This window comes from Ictidomys tridecemlineatus, chromosome 2, assembly GCF_052094955.1.
Source record: "Ictidomys tridecemlineatus isolate mIctTri1 chromosome 2, mIctTri1.hap1, whole genome shotgun sequence".
Taxonomy (NCBI): domain Eukaryota; kingdom Metazoa; phylum Chordata; class Mammalia; order Rodentia; family Sciuridae; genus Ictidomys; species Ictidomys tridecemlineatus.
Window position 1 is genome coordinate 83,385,179 of NC_135478.1, and position 13,956 is coordinate 83,399,134.

Genomic DNA, 13,956 nt, shown 5'->3' on the forward strand with positions numbered 1-13,956 from the left:
CAGTCACAGGGGTAGTTGTAAAAAAAAATAATTCCCATCCCGAAAACAGCTTCTCTCCTTTCCCAACAGGCCAAGGCGAATACGCATGGGGAGAGTTTGGCTGGTAGACAGAAAGCACCCAGGACACACCCACCTTTTAATTCATCCAGGCCAGCATTCAAATCCCGCTGGTCACAGTCTAGCTGTGCACCTGTGGCCCGGTCACTTTACCTCTCTGAGTCTCAATTTTCTCATCTGGAATATGGGCTCATGAGTAGAACCTTCAGAGAGTTACTGAGGGACATCCGTGGAGTCATCTGTGAAGAGTCCCTGCCACAAGTGGGGGATTGACAAAGCCATTCAGTCAGCCAGTGCCTGAGCTGGGGCTCCACGCCCTCACAGAGCTCGTGTGGGGAAAGGCGCCGGGGCTGGCTTTGGTGGTGCACTGACATGGGGGAGGAGCAAGGCAGAGAGCAGATCCCCAGGTCTCTGCCCAGCTGGGAGCAGAAGCTGCAGAGGTGGTGTCTGTTCTGGGCAGGAGCCAGAGGCCAGGACAAGCAGCTGAGATCTGGAGGTCCAGGTCTCCCCTGGGGGTTCAAAGGTGAAGCCGAGGAAAGGCGCCCCGGGGCTTGTGGATCTTGGTGAAGGCAGCGCAGCCCCTGCCCCGGCTGGGCGATGGCCACGGGGATTGAACACTCCGGTCCTGCAACCCTCCAAGGTGCCCCCCTCAGCCCAACCCCACGTGCACTGGGTGAGAGGATCCTAGGAGCGCCATGGAAACAGGAAGTCACCCAAGAGGTGCAATTTGCTTGGGCTGGGTCCACGTTTGCTGCATGACCTCCAGCAAATCACTCACCTCTTGTCCTTCTCTTTCGTGGGTGGGACCTCAGAGGGTCAGGATTCCCTAGCACGATGGGCCTCAGTCATGCAACCAAAAACCAAGACTGTCCCGCCCAGAGGACAGGCCCCTGGCCACAGCTATTGCCAAAGCTTTCTCAAGTGACACAAGAAACAATCATCAGGGTTTCCTGTTTCTGTTTCTTTAAAGGAAGTGATCACAGGGCCACCAGCAAAGGACAACGAGGGCACCCCTGGGCATCCTTGAATTTCTCTAGTTATTTCCTCAATAGTTCACCACTTTCCCATCTGGCTGCAGCCGGCTCTATGCGGTGGGGGGCAGGGCAGGGGGGGGCAGGGCAGGGGGGGGCACTCTTCTGACATCTTCCAAAGAATTGAGAGTTGGGCTTCTAAGGACAGTTTCCTTGGACGCTCAAGTTGGATCTGCTTCTAGATAATTGGCGAAAAGTCTGCATTTTATTAGAAGCTACAGTTGCCATGATCAATGCACCCCGAAACCGGCAAGCAAGGCGAGCTTCGCACACAGGCCCGACCCCTCCGTGGGTCCAGGTAACTGTCCAGCTGGTTAAGCAGGGTGGCTGAGAACATGGCCACTTGGCATCTCTAGAACACTCCAGCCAAAAACTGAGCCGTACATTCTTGGGCCGGGGCTGGGGCTCAGTGGCAGAGCACTCGCCTAGGACGTGGGAGGCCCTGGGTTCGATCCTCAGCACTGCATAAAATTAAAAAAATAAAATAAACGTATTGTGTCCGACTACAACTAAAAATAAATTAATTAATTAATTAAAATGAAAAGACCACATCCTTCTTAAGCCCACGTAGAACATTTACCAAGGTAGACCACAAAGACTGCATTCTGGGCCAGAAACAACCCTTAACGAAGTTGAAAGAAAATTTCTTTTTACTGCAGTGAAAGGGAAGGAGAACTGAATAAAAGAAAGAGAGCCAGAAAACTCCAAAATTCAATAGCACATTTCTAAATGATACATGCGGCCAAGAAGTCTCAAGAGAGGTTTAAGAATATTTTGAAGAAAACGAAAATGGCGGGGAAAAAAAATACCAAAATACATGAAAGTACAACTTAGTGGGAAATTTCAACCTAGCATTGAATGCATGGATTGGTAAAAAGAAAAAAATAAATAAATGGAGCAGGGCGGAGTGCTAGGGCAGGAGAAGTGTCCTGTACAGTTCCATAACAGAGGACCTTGACCTTGTCCATTTGCAAATTGCCCTCCACCAGCAGGTAGCCTTATCCCGAGGAATGAAATGGACCAATTTTTATCATACGCACATACAAATAAACACCTATGAAACCTACTGTTATGTACGATTATAATATGCCAATAAAACAGTGTCTGATTTTATTTCTTAATCGGGTGATGAAAATGCAGAGGAATATTTAAAAAAAAAAAAAAAACAGAAAAGAGTGTGAGAAACTGATGTGACTCCATTTTTAAAAATAAATAAATAACAGCAGCTTCTACCTCCAGGCCTGTCCTAAGGAAGGGGGCGTGACCCTTGTCCTTGGAACCACAGAGCACGCCTAGGCACATCCCCACCCTGCTGAGTAGTTTGTCAGTAAATAACAGGAGAGGTCTGTGGCGCCAGGTGTCCCTGACTCAGTGGGGCTAGGTGGGGACCCATAGCAACCCCCTAGCAACCTCCAATCAGCAGGAGACAGGGAGAGTACCTGGGATGCAGATGGCCCCCCAGTAGTTTATGGGGGTTGATAACATGTTGGGAAACCGTGTAGTTAGTTCGGCACGTACACCCCTCGTGGCCTAAACCAATCAGTTCAAATGAACCCCCCTCTTGCACTAACCAATCACCCCTACCCGACTTGCTCCCGCCAGTGAATGTGCTAATCCATGTTAAGAGCTGTTGTTTGATTTTTCCCGAGGTGTGGAACGATTTGCTGTGTGATGTTGTGACGCACAGAGTATCCCCCAAAACCTATAAAATCTCACTGAACAAAGGCCCGGGGCTCACTCCCTGGGACCCCTGCAATGGAGCAGTTGTGAGTCCAGGCTTGAGCTTGCAATAAAGACTCTTGTGTGATTGCATCGGATTCAGCTCCTGGGGGTCTATTGGGGTCCCAGGAGTCTGGCATAACGAGTGAAGCTTTTGACTCTCTTTTGAGGCACTCAGGACAGGAGGACCACAAGTTCAAAGGCAACCGGGCAACTTAGCAAAACCCTGTCTCCAAATAAAATAAAAAGGGCTGGGGAATGTGGTTCAAGGATAGAGCACCCCAGGGTTCAATCCCTAGTACAGAGAGAGAGAGAGAGAGAGAGAGAGAGAGAGAGAGAGAGAGAGAGAAGAGTATAATACCATTTAAAAAATGAATGAATGAATGAACTACATGTGTGTTTGTGTGACACAGAAAAACATCTGAAAACCTCTCCACTGGACGCTTGGGGGCTTGGGGTCCTGAGCCATCTTCTCTCTGCCTGGTTTCCCTCTTCTTGCCTTCTTGCCTATGTACACATGGCTATAAGAAAAAAAAAATCTTGAGAGGCTGCAAAATAATTTTTTAACAACAACAAAAGACCAGGAAGGAAGCCGTATATTGGTTTGTGGATGGGATTTCTCTTGCCTGGGAGCTTCAAAACAACATTTCAGAGTCTCAAGAAACACCAGCTGCTGGTCCAGGGACACAGGGAAATTGCAGAAGTGGGGGAGGGGCAGGTGCACTTGGGGCTGGAATCCTCCGGGCGGGGCGTGGATTTGCTAAGCAGAAATGCAAAGTTTCCTGCTAAGGAAACGAAACCAACAGCTCAGGCTCCTTGGCAGAAGGGATAAAGGCTGAGCCGGCAGGTCTCCGAGGCTGTTTCCCCTCCACCGGGCACCATGGCGCTCAGAAGCGTCTGGGCCTCAGACCTAGATAAGTACATCGAAGACCATCTCCTGCCGGACACACGATTCCGCAAGGAAGTCAAAAAGGCCATCCACATCATCTGCAGTTTCTTAAAGGAAAGGTGTTTCCAAGGTGCTTCCCACCGCGTGCGGGTGTCTAAGGTGGTCAAGGTGAGCCCCGCTGTGCTGCTGTCCAGGGCAGGGGTGGCTGCGTGGGTAAGCAGTCCCACAGAGAGGGAGAGAGTCAGACCACAGAGCAGGCATGCACAGTGAGCCGGGGCACAGAGGTCTCCGAGGCTCCTTTTTGGTTTTTCCCATATCACAGATACAACCACAGCCTGTTAAAATCAATTCTGATGTGAGGTCCTGCATCCGCATTGTTAAGACGCATCCTGGGTGAAGTTCATGATCCTCTGTCCCAGGCTATGTCCATATCAGAGATGGGGGCCCAGCTCTGATAAACAATTTGCTGATGGGTGGCGAGGCTGGAGATTCACCATTTCTACAGTCTCATGAGCTGTTCAGAGCATGTTTGAAAAGCAAATAGCACCTATTGGTTGTGAAACCTTGAGCAAGTTACTTAACTTCTCTGTGCCCCAATTTCCTCATCTCACAGGACCATGCAGGTTAAGGAAAATAACTGTGCAAATCAGCATGAGCTAGTTGGGGTGTTGCTAGGTGTCCCTCAAAAGCTCCTGGGTTAATGCAGGAATGTTCGGAGGTAAAGTGATTGGATGGTGAGAGCTGTGACCTAATCTGTCCATCCTGGTTGAATTGACTCAATGGATGGTGACTATAGTCAGCTGGGGCATGACTGAAGGAGGTGGGTCACTGGGGACATGCCTGGAAGGGTCACCTTGCCCCTGTAGTCCCTTCCTCCCCCTGCCTCACCTTGAGCCCAGAGCCACGGAGTCAGGCAGCCACCATGAACTAAACCTCTCAAACCATGAGCCAAAATATACTTCCCTCCCCTAATTTGTTTCTGATAGGTATTTTGGTCACAGGGATGCAGAGCTGACTGATACAGGTGTGTAACAAGAGAAGATAACAGAGGACAAGGGAGTAAAGAACAGACACTTCAATAAGACACCCAGGGCTTGGCTGGCATCTTTGCTGCCTACCGGCTGGGTGATTGAACTACTATATAATGTCACTGTGCAGATTTCCCCATTTGTAAAATGGAAACAAACAATAACAGTATCAAATGCATAGAGTCCTTGTGAGCACTGTAGAAGTGAAGATTTGAAATGCCCTCTGAACCGTGGCTAGTGCTCGATTGTTAGTGATTATGCTTAGCTCTTTATATGGCGAGGCTCTTCTCACTAAGTATCAATTGTCACTCTTGTTGTGTGTTTTGTTTTTTTGTTTGTTTGTTTGTTTGTTTGTTTTAGGGTGGCTCCTCGGGCAAAGGCACTACCCTCAGAGGCCGGTCTGATGCGGACCTGGTTGTCTTCCTTGAAAATCTCACCAGTTTTGAGGATCAGTTAGAACACCGGGGATTGTTCATCACAGAAATTAAGAGACAACTGGAAGCATGTCCGAAAGAGAAGTTTGATGTGAAGTTTCGGATCCAGAATTCACGATGGTCCAATCCCCGGGTGCTCAGCTTCGTGCTGAGTTCCTCTGACCTCAGTGAAGAGGTGGAGTTTGATGTGCTGCCCGCTTTTGATGCCCTGGGTGAGCACTCCTGGCCCCGGGGATCAGCCTTCTTCCTCCATGGTCCTCTTTCCTATTTCTGAGCTGCAATCTCGCATGGTTTGAGGGTTTTACCCAAACAGCGTGACCATTTAAAGCTACAGGCTGTGGGGAGGTTTTAGAGTTTCCCCTGGGGCAGGTGAACCCGTAAGATCACAGAAGGGGTGTTTAATAGCAAACTGGCACAACTAGGGGACGGGGGCATCTCTTAAAGAATATCTGCAAAGCATACAGCCTCTGTTAGTGGCAAGTGTGTGGGCTGCATCTTTGAAAGATGGAGCAACCTAGATCTAGCTCAAAGCTAATGTTCCTCTCATCCTCTCCCAGTGCTGAGGGAACCTTACACTCATACTGAGGGTTGGGCGTCTGCGGGGTCAAGGGGACAAGACCCAGAACCTCTCAGAGGTGCAATTTTTACATCAGGAAAACTGACTTAATCGCACCACCTCTGTCTGTCTGTCATTATTTAAAGATTTTTTTTAAATGATTATTTTGGGTATCAGGGATTGAACCTAGGGGTGCTTAACCACTGAGCCACATCCCCAGCCCTTTAAATTTTTTGTTTTGAGAGAGGGTCTTGCTGAGTTGCTTAGAGTCACACTAGGTTGCTGAGGCTGGCTTTAAATTTGCAATTCTCCTGCCTCAGCCTCCTGAGGAGGGGATTACAGGCATGCACCACCGAGCCTGGCTAAGAATTAAATGATAATCTACATTAAGCTCTTACATCTAGCCAGTCACTGTAGGTCTTCACAACCACCCGTTCCCCAACTCTACACGAACATCACCCTGGACCATCACAGTGAACTCACAGCGGGGACTTCACGGAACATTTATTTTAAATGTTGGAGGGCGACACAGCAACCACAACCTGCTACTATGGTCCTACGGCGGGGGGGGGGGGTTCCTGTTGGCCTAGAGAAGCCATGAGAATATATACACATTGATGCTCTAAATGCATTCTGCATTGGGCACTTGGGTACAATGGTTAGAAAAAATAAGAGGGAGAGAGAAGAGATAAGGAGAGAAGCAAGTTGCAGGCAGAGGGCAGCACCAGAGGCCAAGGGATGGAGGTGGGATGAGGGCAGGACAGGCAGAGAAACCATAGGAGGCCACAGTCGGAATGGAGTGAGGAGGACAGGGAGGGGAGCCACTCAGAAATGGCCCAGAGAGCCGTCCCACAGAAGCCCCCAAGCTCAGTAATGGCCTTCTCCTGAGCACCATGGGCAGAAGTTTCCATCAAGTGGGGACGTGACGTGACCAGGTCTGTATTTGGGGGACGGCAGTGGGCTGGAGGAGGGGGCCATCCAACCAAGCACAGATTATCCATGAATGCCTACTGTATGCCATGACCAGGAAGAGGCTGTCTGGGTTGCATGTGTGTCTAGACCTCTTTATCTAGATAAACGGGACAGCCTATTGCTTCTAGAACCCTGCTCAACCAAGCACATTAGATCACATGAAGCAGGAGGGAAAGAACGCAGTCCTCAAGAGATGCGGTCCACACAGCAACCACAAGGCTGTGGCCACACATACTGTGTCCTGGTAAACTGAGTTGTTAAAGCAGGAGTGCACACTCAAATAAAGGCAAAGTGTCTAGACCAGCAAGGACATCAGCCAGTGACATCAGCATTTATTTCTGTCAAGTATTGTGACTGGCAGCACAATAGGTTCACCGCCAACAGCACAATCACAAGTGGGCTGCAGGAGGAGGAAGAAAGAAAGGGAGGGGAGGGGACATGGAGGGAAGAAGGTCTTTCTAGGCTTAATTCTGGATGGTTTCTCCTAATCTACCTTCCAATTAACTGAGCTTCTCTCTAGCTGTGTCTATATGACATCACTAAGTAACAGGAATTTTTCAGCTGCATTGTACTCTTATGGGGCCATCATCAAGCTACTGCTACCCAAAATGTGGGACTATATAAGGAATGATGCTTTCTGTCCTTTCCACTGAACCCCACAGAGTGACTCTGAGAACCTCAGAGGAGGACTGACATCTCAAACTTCCACTTTAACAGGTCATTTAACGAAAGGCTACAGACCCAGCCCCCAGATCTATGTCAAGCTCATCCAGGAGTGCATCTCCTGGGAGCGAGAGGGCGAGTTCTCCACCTGCTTCACAGAGCTACAGCGAGCCTTCCTAAAGCAGCGTCCCACCAAGCTCAAGAGCCTCATCCGTCTGGTCAAGCACTGGTTCCAACTGGTATGGCCATCTTGCCAGGCCACTTGTGGTCTGGATAGGAGGAGAAAGGGGAGGCAGAGAAAGAAGGGAGGAGGAGGGAGAGGGGCAGGTGAAGGGAAATAAAGGGAAGGGAAGAGGGGAGAGAGAAGAAAGAGGTGGAGGGGGTAATGGAAAGATGGAGAAAGGAGAGCTGCAGGAGGAGGGAGAAAGAAAGGGAGAGGAGGGGACATGGAGGGAAGAAGGTCTTTCTAGGCTTAATTCTGGATGGTTTCTCCTAATCTACCTTCCAGTTAATGGAGTTTCTCTCTAGCTGTGTCTAATTTATGGTTGTTAGCTGTCATTTTTGTCCTAAATTTCTGTTTCATTCTTTTTCCAATCTGCCATGGTACTTTCTATAGCTTCTAATTCCCTCATATTTCAAGCTTTTATTTCTTTGGATATGATATCCCTAGTTATTTTAAAATCTGTGTGCTCAATCCTTCAATATTGAAGGTTTTGTGTGTTTATTGTGTCTCTTTTTTCCTCTGGTCTTCGCTTTTGGTGTCTTATTTTCTTGGGTGCCTGGTTATCTATGTGCTGGTCATTGTACTTGTGAAATGCAGAATGAGGCTCCGAGAGTCTAAACCATCTGCCAGAGTCCGACAGTAGATTCAAATCCAGAGCAGTAAGAATTCAGAGCTCCGACTCTCCTCAGGGCTCAGTTCCCTTTTCCTATAAAGAGTCAGATACTTCATCTTTTAGACTTTGCAGGAGATGTGGTGTCTGTCCAAACACAACTCTGTCATTGCAACAGAATTGGCTATATATAAATGAATGGGCATGACTGTGTGTCAATAAAACCTGATTCACAAAAACATGGAAGTCTGGATTTAGCCTGTGAGAATGGGCTTTACACAGAAGCTGGACCTGCCATTTCTGATTGTTCTCTTCTTCTCAGTGTAAGGAGAAGCTCGGAAAGCCGCTGCCACCTCAGTATGCCCTGGAGTTGCTCACAGTCTACGCATGGGAGCGTGGGAGTGGAGAATCTGAGTTCAAAATGGCTCAGGGATTTCAGACCGTCTTGAGATTAGTCATAGACTACCGGCAGCTTTGCATCTACTGGACGAAATATTACGACTTTGAAGAACCCATTATCGGAACCTACTTAACCCAGCAGCTCGAGAAACCCAGGTACCTACCCCGTCCCCACATGGCTTAGCTCCGCATAGGAAGGAATGCCCCGGCACAGCTGCAATCAGAACTGAAATAAGAATGGCAGCAGCAATGATAATAACTACTGCCAGGAGGGGAAAGCTTGCGTGGACTCACCTGTCCTGACACGACAGCCAAAGTCCTCCCTGTGCTGCGGACTTGGACGGACACTTTGTCAGGTTCCAGTCACCGCTGAGCACTCACTGTGTATGAGCTCATCTCCACGCTGCGCCCTTTGAGCCAGGCACGTTCAGATCTCCCCCAGTCACAGATGAGGAAACTGAGGCAGGAGAGGTCAAGTGACCTGCCCCAGGGCACAGCACCGCTCAAGGGCAGAGGTGGGATTGGAACCCGGGCCTGTGTGTAAAGGTCCCTTCCTCATGGGTCTGCCCACTGAGGGGCAGTGCCTTGCTGGGTCCCTCCTGCCCGAGTTCCAGCTTGTCCCAGGTTCCTGTAAGCTCTGGCAGAAGCACCTGGGCTCCCTGGACACCGCCCTGGCTCCTCCCCATCCATTTCCAAATGTTTCTTTTCAGGCCTGTGATTCTGGACCCCGCCGACCCTACAGGAAATGTGGGAGGTGGAGATCCAACGGGCTGGTATCGGCTGGCGCAGGAGGCCAAAGCCTGGCTGAAGTTACCGTGCTTTCGGAAACGGGATGGGTCCCCAGTGGGCATCTGGGACGTGCCGGTGAGACCTTCTGCTTCCTTCCCATGGTCCATCCCACCCGCTCCATACAGCTTCAACATTCTCCGTGTGACTGGGTGACCTGGATGGCTCTATGAATATAGGTGACCTTGAGCAAAAGGTCAAGACCAGTCTCAAGGAAATGACTTCTTGCTAGAGGTCACCCATGCTCAAGGAGTTGCGGGCTGTGCTCCCCCTTTGAGTCATTTTGGCCCCAATCACAGAAGTCCTGGAATTTCCACAACCCGTGTCCAGAGTTCATTCCACTAAGAGTAGCAATAAATAATACAATCCCCACTTACTGAGTGTCTGCTTCGGGCTCAGGTTTCATCCCAATCCCTTTAACACGGGTGACCTCATTAAATCTTCCCAATGATTCTGAGCTACACTTACTATCACCCCATCTTAGGAATGAGAAAAAGAGGCTCCAGAGGTGATATCACTTGCTCAAGGACACTCAGCTAAGGAGAGGTGGGGCTGGGATTAAAAGTCTGTGGATCCCGGGCGCAGAGGTGCACGCCTGTAATCCCAGGGGCTCAGGAGGCTGAGGCAGGAGGATCACAAGTTCAAAGCCAGCCTCAGCATCTGAGTGATGCCCTAAGCAACTTGGCAAGACCCTGACTCTAAATAAAATATTTAAAAAGGGCTGGGGATGTGGCTCAGTCGTTAAGTATCCCCGGTTCCATCCCTGATACCAAAAATAAAACCTCTGAGGTCTCCAGAGCCTGTGCTCAGCTCACTGTGCTAACCAGCCTCCTGGCAAATGGGAGGCTCAGCCTCAGGTGACTTGACTGTGTCACATGACTAAGTAGGGGCAGAGGGACCTGAACTTGAAGGTTTCCACTCCGGGGTTGGGGTCCTTCGGATGCTAGAGGACTGGTGATGTCGCAGGCAGGTTCCCAGGGAACAGATTCAGGGATGTTCTGGGTGAGCACCTCCCGGACCAACACCTTCCCAGCAGCTGGGACTTGCTAGTCCTTCCTTGAGAGGGGTCCAACTGGACAGTCACAATGTCCACTGTCACTGACATCCAGTTCCAAGGTGGGAAGAAGGCGCCCTGATGTGACCACGTGTTTCCCCTTTGCAGCACATGGCGGACCTTGAGACTGCGTGGCCATTTCAGCAGAGGGGCTACATCAGGACAGCCGAAGACGCTGACCTCTGGTGCCAGAGCGAATACCAGGCAGACCCCCTTCCCCAGGAGGACGGGAACTGGACGTGCACCATCCTGTGACCCCCTGTGTGTCTGAGGGGAGGCGGCTCCAGAGTTCCTCGAAGAGCCGCCCCATATTAGGAGCAGCTCTGGACCCAGAGAAATTGAGGCACTGCCTGTGTCCTAAGCAAGAGGCACCCTTGGGGTCAGAGTCCAGCCCCTGACCCCCCCCTTCCTGCTTCTTCCAGGTGCATTTCCCACAGCCCAGCCCCCTCCTCCCGACCCAGTCTCTGAAAACTTTCTGGCGAGAGAGATTTAGAGCAGAATTCAGCCTCGACTTTCATCTGTTCAATTATCGATAACAATAAATGAAAATAACAGCAAAGGTCTTTCTTGGGTGTTTATTAACTTCAAGGCAAAGAGCCAAGAAGTACAGATGCCAATGCGTGTGTGTGCCATCAATTCAACTAGAAAAATTTTACTTTATTTTATTTGGGGGGGGGTGTGCGGGGGATTGAACTCAGAGGTCCGTGCCCTGAGCCACATCCCCAGCCCTATTTTGTATTTTATTTGAGTCAGGTCTAACTGAGTTGCTTAGCACCTCACCATTGCTGAGGCTGGCTTTGAACTCAAGATCCTCCTGCCTCAGCCTCCTGAGCCACTGGGATCACAGGTCTACGTGGCTGCTCCAGGCATAGAAATATTTAATTTTTGCACTCTTACTGTGCCAAACACAGGTCTGACCCTGGGAACACAGCCACAAAGCAGACAAAAATCCCTATTCTTATGGAGTTGACACCTTGATGCTGGATGGTTTGAGATCCTTCCCGTTTTATTTTTATAAGTAATCCCAGGACAAGCAAGCATCCTCATTGATCCTTATGCACAGGTCTAGGAAAATTTCTAGAAAATTTCTAGAACAGAAGCGACTAGCCACTTACAATGCAGCCAGCTCTGGGGCTGGGGATGTGGCTCAAGTGGTAGCGCGCTCGCCTGGCTTGGGTGCGGCCCAGGGTCGATCCTCAGCACCAAATACAAAGATGTTGTGTCCGCCCAGAACTAAAAAAATAAAATTTAAAAAAAAAATGCAGCCAGCTCAAATCCAGATGTGCTGCGAGTGCAGCACATATACAGGATTTTAAGACTTTGCACAAAGAAAGTCAAATTCTTGACAACTGATAATTGAAAAACTCGGTTGCGTATTGAAGTGACCATTTTTTGAGATTTTGAGTTAAACCAAAAGGAACTTCATCTTTTTCCTTTTTCAATGCAGCTACCCTACTGAAAACGTGACAAACGCGGCTTTCCGGCTTGCGGCTTGCGTTGGGGTCTAGAGGACAGCCCTGCCCTCGGGGTGGGGCCCTGGGCTGAATAATAGGCTCCGCCCACTCACGTTTCTACGTCATCGCGCTGTCCTGGGTACCAAGAAGCTGCATTCCATTTCTAAGACTCCAAAATGTGAAGCTCCTGTAAATGCAGACGGTCCCAGGTCATGGATAAACACGGAAGAGCCAAAGCTCTTATCGCCTGGGTCCCTGGTCACCAGAGTGGCCGGCCAGCAGTCTTCCTTCTGTCCTTACGTCCCTCCTTTCAATCCCCAGCAGCGCTGATGGATGGATTTCGCTGTAATAAATGCAGGACCCTGAGGACCTGAGGACCAGCAGCCCGCTCCCTCCGTCCTTGAACTTGACTCTCTTAACACTGCCCTGTGGCCCGGGCACCTCACACACTGAAGTCCCACGTCTTCCTACCCTGGTGACCACAGGAACCAGAAGCACAGATGTCTGAGGACAGCAGAATATGGAAGTCCCGGACCAACCAGAGAGCAGAGCACCCTTCTCTGCCTCCGGGATCTACGTGGGTGCCCCGCAGACAGGATGGCGCCCACCTCCCGATTTCCGTGCAAACACCCTCACAGATGCGCCCAGAAAGAACGTGCCCATAAATAACGGCCTGTGCTCCCTGGGTACCTCAGCCCAGTCGAGGCGACACATGGACTTAACCACGGAGTCCTCCTCCTCGTGGAGAGGGGAACGGGCTACGGTGGCTGTCCTTTATCACAGGATGAGCCACACGGCTTTAAAGTGGCCGGTACAATAGGCTGAATAAGGGGCTCTGGTCCATTAGCAGAGAGCGCTCCTGTATGTGCTGGGGCATCACAGGGTCCTGAACCCCAGGGTTCCCTGCATCCTTCTTAGTCAACCGGGTTCCAGCCTGAAAACCTCCTCAGGTCCAAAAACCAGGTCAGGGCCCGTCACCTTGGCTTCTTCTAATGACCCACAATGGGTGGTCTCCCTCTGGGCTGAGGATCAGCTGAGCCCTGAGGATGCCAGGTTGTATTAACCACATCCACAACTCTCTGTGGCCTGGGAACCACCCCCCCGCCCCCTGCCTCATCCCCCATGGTAACCACGGCATCCACTGCCCCCCATCGTGCCAAGGTCCTATCATCCCCTCCACCACCACCAATGAAAGTCCTTCCCAGAAGGACAACATGGAAACCCTTGAAGATGCCAGCTCCCTCTCTCCAGCACACTCCTTTGGCTCCTCTGGGCCCTCCCCAGGGTCCTTCTGGACTTTCACAGCAAGTGCAATGTTTAAACATCTCCGTCCACTGATGGTTCCTTTGTTGTGCAAAAGGCTTTTAGGACGACACAGTCCCCCTAGTCTATTTGTGCATTTAGTGTGGGTGTGGGTGTGGGTGTGAGATTCGCCTGTGTCAGCTGATTTTTGACAAGGTTGCCAGGACTACAGAACCGGGCAAGGACAGGCTCTTCAACAAACAGTGTTGGGAAAACTCAATATCCACGTGCAAAGAATAACGCTGAACCCTTACCTCACACCATAGGCCAAAATCGACTCAGAATGGAATGAAGGCTGAAACACAATGTCCTGAAAATAAAACTCCTAGAAGTCTTGGTGCTGAGTTCATGGATATGTCACCAAAGGCCCAGGCACCTAAAGCATGTCTTATTAGATGGTGTTGAGGTCAGGGGCTGGGTCCACCCTTCTGTGCCTGCTTATCCCCAGCAGTGTTTGTTGGAGTGACCCCCCCCCCCGCCCCCGGCTGCTCTGCCAGGCCACTCTGATGTGCACCCAGAGCCCATCCATGGGCCAGTCTGTCTGGGGCTCTGGTTCTTCCCATCGGTGTATTTTTGCCTGCCTGAGTTAATCTGGCCTTGTCTTCAGTACTGGGGCCGGTGAGTCCTGACATCTTCAGGAAACCCCTTTCTCTGTTTCTCAAATCTCTGGCTCCTCTTGGCCATTCTATTTTGATGTGAATAGTAGAGTCAACTTGGGATGTTCTGCCCCGAATGTGAGAAATTGCACACGTTAGTTTAGGAATGGTCTGTGAACTTGG

General features: G+C 50.4%; 1 protein-coding gene across 1 annotated transcript; it reads left to right on the forward strand.

The window, feature by feature from the left end:
• The first annotated feature begins 3,386 nt into the window (after positions 1–3,386).
• Positions 3,387–10,980, forward strand: Oas1 (2'-5'-oligoadenylate synthetase 1). Its single transcript, XM_040289433.2, has 6 exons — positions 3,387–3,864; positions 5,085–5,370; positions 7,404–7,588; positions 8,505–8,737; positions 9,292–9,445; positions 10,530–10,980. Exons 1-6 carry the CDS (start codon positions 3,688–3,690, stop codon positions 10,674–10,676), a joined length of 1,182 nt encoding a protein of 393 aa, XP_040145367.2. The 5' UTR covers positions 3,387–3,687; the 3' UTR covers positions 10,677–10,980.
• Positions 10,981–13,956: the final 2,976 nt, after the last annotated feature.

What these genes read in the sequence shown, in the direction of transcription:
- Oas1 (XM_040289433.2), top strand. Translation starts at nt 3,688, where the DNA reads ATGGCGCTCAGAAGCGTCTGGGCCTCAGACCTAGATAAGTACATCGAA. An exon ending in GGGTGTCTAAGGTGGTCAAG is followed by an intron (nt 3,865 to 5,084) that starts GTGAGCCCCGCT and finishes TGTTTGTTTTAG; the next exon opens with GGTGGCTCCTCGGGCAAAGG. An exon ending in CAGCAGCTCGAGAAACCCAG is followed by an intron (nt 8,738 to 9,291) that starts GTACCTACCCCG and finishes GTTTCTTTTCAG; the next exon opens with GCCTGTGATTCTGGACCCCG.